At 30.6% G+C, this 6,000-nt stretch overlaps 1 protein-coding gene across 2 annotated transcripts; it reads right to left on the bottom strand.

Annotated features, from left to right (window-relative positions):
* Positions 1–767: 767 nt before the first annotated feature.
* Positions 768–5,665, bottom strand: LOC145741550 (proton-coupled zinc antiporter SLC30A2-like). Of its 2 annotated transcripts, none has more exons than XM_082559149.1 (10): positions 5,505–5,665; positions 4,725–5,338; positions 4,125–4,283; positions 3,188–3,334; positions 2,724–2,877; positions 2,505–2,617; positions 2,123–2,226; positions 1,911–2,016; positions 1,647–1,781; positions 768–1,493 (listed from the first exon to the last, which is right to left on the bottom strand). In XM_082559149.1, the coding sequence occupies exons 1-10, from the start codon at positions 5,612–5,614 to the stop codon at positions 1,354–1,356; spliced, it is 1,782 nt and encodes a 593-aa protein (XP_082415275.1). In that variant the 5' UTR covers positions 5,615–5,665; the 3' UTR covers positions 768–1,353. The 2 variants fall into 2 exon arrangements, with proteins under 2 accessions (XP_082415275.1, XP_082415277.1); XM_082559151.1 differs by having other exon boundaries at positions 4,725–5,323.
* Positions 5,666–6,000: the final 335 nt, after the last annotated feature.

Below are 6,000 nucleotides of genomic sequence, written 5' to 3'. Positions count from 1 at the left end.
TTAAGGTTAGTGATTGCATAATCAACGTTGTTAAAATCATTGATTGACAATTTTTGCGCGTTCAAGTTCTTTAAAATATATATTTGAGTATTTTTTTGTACATTTACACCTTAAATGGTCTTACATAACAAGTCATGTTAAAGTCGTTGTAAATTTGCTTTGGTAAAATTGTGTTCACAGGCAAAGTTTGCTAATGGTTGGTTTAAACTGATACCTAAACTAAGTACTTTGAATTAATATAAGTCATCGGTCAAGTAAATTTGTAAATCAACAAAATATTTTTATTCGTTTTAAAATCTTGTGGTAGTTGTATATTTTAACAAGGAGTTTATCATATAATGTGCTAAGTTTGAAAACGATTGAGTTGTTTGGATGAACAGAGTTTTTAACTTAGTTACATGAGTTCAAGTTAAAGTGGCTTGAACAAGTTTGATATCGATCTCTCAAAATTAAATTTGATGTATTTATGTAAACTAATATCATTTTTGATGTGGAAGTATTGTAATGTTGATATTTTTAACAGGGTTTTTACAAAAATTTAACTAAAAAAAATGGGTTCTTAAAGTTTAAAACAAATAGAATGTCAACTTATCAACTTTAATTTTTCTTAAAAATTTTAAATTTATTATAAAACTGAGAATGTAAAGTCTTTTTAGCTTACGTCCATTTTTTTATCAACTTAAAGCCCGTTGTATATCTCATGTTAAACCTTTCTTGTTTCATTTCTATCCAAACGACCCTTTAGCAAAAATGCAGAATTACAGCATTTTAATTTGTATTTATTGCACGTGCAGATTATTAAAATATATGCAGCGCACTGATGAAATCTAAGCGATGCTTAAACAAGTAAAAAAAGACCAAATCAAGTATATAGCACATTTAATTCTAAATTGCAGATAGAAAATTCTATAAAAGTAAGTTTAACGATATTGGGTCTATATTAAAAAGATCAATATAAATGTACTACAAGTTTTAAAACAAATACAGTAAAGTTCGCGTGTGCGCCAACATTAAATATTAAAATAAATAACCAAGACAACAGAAAAGACAATATATAAATATTTTATAATTTAACATCAAAAAAAATGTTTTAAAAAACAAATGCCATACCTTCATAACTACTTACAAAGTAGGCTTGCCTAGCATATTTGAAAATAAACTTTTTTTCAGATTAACACAAATGTACTATAGTGCAGTACGTTAATAAAACCATTTTATACATAGCGCCTTGGCCTAAAAAGAAACGTTTTGCAGATGCCATACCAGGTAAACTTTTGGTAAGGTAGTTGGTACATTATACCAAATGACGTTAATCGTAAAACCTCTTTGAGGCAAACTTTAAGAAACATGTTTTTACGCTGGTTGACACTTTTTACAGTCGTCCATATCGTTTGAATAATATTCGATTTGTAAGGTGAGTGAATGGAAGTCGTACAAAGCTTTTAACTTTCGGGTTGCACGCTTTAAAATATCGTGAGTCTCTGTACTTTTATCTGTAAAAAATCATAAAGCAAATATGCAAAAGTTAGCACCTTATATACCTTATATAAGAATTAAAATACAATTTATTTCCGTCCTTGCAAGCTGATTTTATATATTTTTTATATAAAAAAAATCTTTATGTATTTATAATTTATTCAACTTACCAATTGCTAAATGAGCTGACATAACAGTTTGATTTAAAGTTAATGACCAAATACGGAGATCGTGGACTGCCATCACTCCGTCTATTTCTAATAACTTCTCCTTTACATCATTGTACTCAATTCCAATTGGCGAACCTAACCAAAACAGAACATTTAAGTTAAAACTCAAGCACCTCGAAATTAAAAAAACATTACACGCAATAGATTTAAAAACTAAAGGTAACAAAATAATAGTCAATGTAATAATAATCTTTGGTCATTTACCTTCCATGATTATAATAACAGTGTCTCTGAGAATAGTTATAGTTGTTATAAGTACAAAGATGGAGAAAAGAAATGTACAAATTGGATCAGCAATCTTGTACTCGGGCTAAAAAAAAACAAATCATTTAAATTTTAACTTGTTTTTAAAATAAAACATTTTTTTTATATAAAAGGTACTTATTAATGTTTCATTTAAGATATTCCGTTTTTACCTTGAAATAAATAATAAATGCAGCGGTTAGTACGCCAAGACTTTGCAACAAATCTCCAACAACGTGAATAAAGGCTGCTCTGACGTTTACGTTTCCTGTAGGACCTTAAATAAAAAAGGTTGATTCCAGTTAACGTGACGCTTTACCACTTTTATATTTCAACAGAAAATTTATTTAACCTTTAACACAAGTTTGTGTTTACCAATTTAAGCGTGACTTTAAGTCAAAATGCGTAAAACCATTAAAAATGTCTGTCTAAATTATAGGTTTTAATCAGAAACCACTTTTATATGAGTCATAATCATTGTGGTTGTAAATGTCAACATTTCTTTTTAGTTTAAAACTTTAAAATTGTATAACATATTTTAAAAACTAATCTTACCATCGTGATTAGAACCAGTTCCTGATTCCTGATCATGATCGTGATTGTGTGATCCGTTGCCATGGGAATGACCATGTGCATGTCCGTGATGCTCGTGAAGAACAAGCCCCATACTAAAAAAATTTAAAAAAAGTTAAAACCAAGAAATTAAAATTTTTCCCGTAAAATTTAAAATCATATATTTTTGAAAATTAGATTTTTAATTTGTTTTACACTTACATTATATTAAATCCAACCGCTAGTGATGCAGTTATTAACATTGTTCTTCCATCTACTTCATAATCTTTATGAATCAACCTCATCACAGCTAGATAAACCAATACACCGGTCACAACCCATATTGCCATTACACTGATCAAAGCCCCGATAACCTCTACAAATAAAATATTAATTTAATCATCTGAGTAACAACATTGTTAAGCCCAACCCATAATTTCTTTATTAAAAAATTTGTGATCTAAAGATTTAAAAGAAATAACTTTTACTTCCTATTTATTTAAAAAGAATTTTTATTTTTTAAATCTTTGATGTTTAATGAAATAAATTTAAAAAAGTAATTGGGTTTACAAAATATTGATACGAAAAAATCTATCAGCTTTTGTGCTGTTTTTGTACAATGCCATATTATTTTTTTAACTTAACTCTTAAAAAAGTTATTATAAATATTCAAATGTTTATTTTACCTGCTCTGTGCCAACCGAAGGTCATTTTCTTGGAGATAGGGCGCGCAGCCATTTTTAATGCAATTATGCTGATCAGAAAACTACTGACATCCGTTAAGAGATGACTAGCATCAGTCATTATAGCCAAACTGTTCGCAAAATAACCACCTACAACCAAAAAAACAAAGTTTATTATTTTAAATTGAGATTTAGCAATTTTTAAAATGTTATAATTTTTCTAAAATTGGTAAGCGGATATTAAACATTTGAGATTGCGTTCTGATAAGCCTACGAATTTGTTGCAAAATTTTCAATATTTACGTAATATTTTAATTATTAATGTTCGGTATTTTCGTGTTTGGTATATTATGCAACATTATACAACCGAAATAATCGTTGCGTTTGGCTAATATTAATTTATATAGTATAAGGAAAATCATAAATTTATTCAGGCACATGTATTAGTTAACAAATATATATTTTTTTAATTGTTAATAAAATAGGTAGCAAAAAAAATTTGAATTTTATCGAATTGTGAAATTTGTATTTTTGTAAATACAAGTTTAACAATTTAAAAACTTAAAAGGGATCTGTCGTCAATTAAATAGTGTCGACAAGTTAACAAGCTTTTTAATTTGTTTATTTATTGCTTTAGGCGGAGTCGTTTCGTAATAACATCTAAACTAATAATGGGACACTTTTGCACACGACACTGAACCCCGTGCGCAGCGTCATGCGTCAAAAACCGCATAGAAATTTAGGAGCATAACCACATTTATTAAATTTCACTTATGAGTGACTCCTCACATTTTAATTAAACGGAAAAATTGTTGAATAATTTTACTGCGAAGCGTGAATTACTGCGGTTAGAAAATATGATTTTAATTTCATAGTAAAACGAGAGGTTTAAACTATGGTAAACAATCTTTTTTGCTGTGTTAAAATCGTTTAAACTTACCCACTACTTCCCCGACCATAAACAAAAAGCTTAAAGCTGTTGCAATCATTAATTTTTTCATGGCCTTTTCCCGATTTTTTTGGTCTTTTTCTGTACGTTCGTCGCTCGAGTCGTGGCAATGTTCTGATTCGCCTTCCGATAAATACGAACTACCAGAACCTAGAAAAAATTATCGTAAAATCAAAATATTAAATTTAAAATGTCGCCATTACCGCTAAATTAACCAGTATATGTGCTGTTTATTTTAGCATAGTTGTAACATGATACTTTTAAGAAGTAATTTTGTAGCAGTTTATATTATAGAGTATTTTTCCGTAAACTTTTGCTTCCTATAGCATTTCGTATTATTTCGGTTTTCCGATTCAATTTTAAGAAACCAGCTTTTCCGCTGTGGTGAAATCGTTTTTAAAAAAAGTGACGAGTGAAAACATTATCCTATGTTATATATGTTAAGCCCTTTACATTACACATCAAAATGTATTTATAATTTGCCGGGTGCAAAATGACGCGGGTTGAGTGAATGCGAACCCCACATATGGACTTTGTTTACTTATCTAATTTTAAGTAAATTAAAATAAAAGTTTAAAAAAAAATACTTACTGTGGTCGTCATAGCAATTCTCGTGATCTCCGTGATTGTGATCGTGGGCATGATTGTGGTCGTGATTATGTTTCTTTCCGTGATTGTGACCCTCGTGATTATCCGAACGTCCCTTCTTTTTCCGACTCCCGCTCTGTTTTGTTAATTTTTGTTTGTCCGTTGATTGACTCGAGCCTGCTTGGAGTATTCCTTCTTGTAACTTAGGACTGTAAGAGGCAAGTGACTCAGAGCAGTTTAATTCAACGGATTCCGTACCTCCGTACGCTGCATTATTTTCCCCTCTATCAAGAAAAAGCGGCGTGCAATCAGTCTTGTTTTTACGACGTGCATTACTAGGCGAACTTGTCGCTCGCCTTTTAGAAATCTCCTGGCTGTCATCGGTTTCATTATCGGCGTCGCTGGCAAGGCTTTTATGGCGACCACTTCGGTGAATTTTATCAAGTTCAGTGCCAGAGTGGTAACCTCGACTTCTCGCTGCGGCGTCGTCGGACTCGGAAAATGAAGAAGAAGAACCAGCCTTGTGCCCGTTAGGCCTTATTGCCAAGTTGTTTTTGCTTGGTATGTTGTTACTATACTCGCCGTTGTTGTACTCGTTTGTTCTGCCAAATATAAAACTAAAACTTAGGTTAATATGCACATAGGCTTATGCACCACAAACATTTGTCTTTTAAATCAAAAAATTTCTATTTTTTCTTATATTACATAGAACACATTTCTACTGAGTTCTATAAAAACAAGATAATTAATCATCAAATCGTTTTTTACACTTGTTAAACTTACGGCGAAAGTTCATCATCGTCAATCAGTGCAGCTTTGTCAATTTGTTTTTTGTCTTTTCTTATTTTGTCGTCAATAAAATTTTGAATGTAGTCGGGTTTCGGAAAAGACATCGTTGATAAAAATTCAAATATAAAACTTATAACTAATTTAAAACGTTTACGAATCTGTCTGTATAAAAATAAGTTAAAAATTGTAATACCAATGGTTACTAACTAAACGCATTCAAGCACAAGTAAATACGTTACTACACCACGCACTCTATTGCAAGTGGTTATATACTTTTAACACGCACATGCTTTTAGCTTAGCAAATTAACAAAACGCATCGTTGTCCCTAGTTAGTAGACATCGCTATAAGTGACGTCAATTCTAATTCAAGATATCGCGTTGGCGAATTGCCGTTGCCATGTAAAAGTTACATTGTTTTAACACTCGCGGGTTTTTAAAGACCGGAAGAGCACATTTCTTAAGCTAGTTTTTTAAATGTGTGCATTTTT

This window comes from Corella eumyota, chromosome 2 (assembly GCF_963082875.1).
Source record: "Corella eumyota chromosome 2, kaCorEumy4.1, whole genome shotgun sequence".
Taxonomy (NCBI): domain Eukaryota; kingdom Metazoa; phylum Chordata; class Ascidiacea; order Phlebobranchia; family Corellidae; genus Corella; species Corella eumyota.
This window is presented reverse-complemented; position numbering and strand designations above follow the sequence as displayed.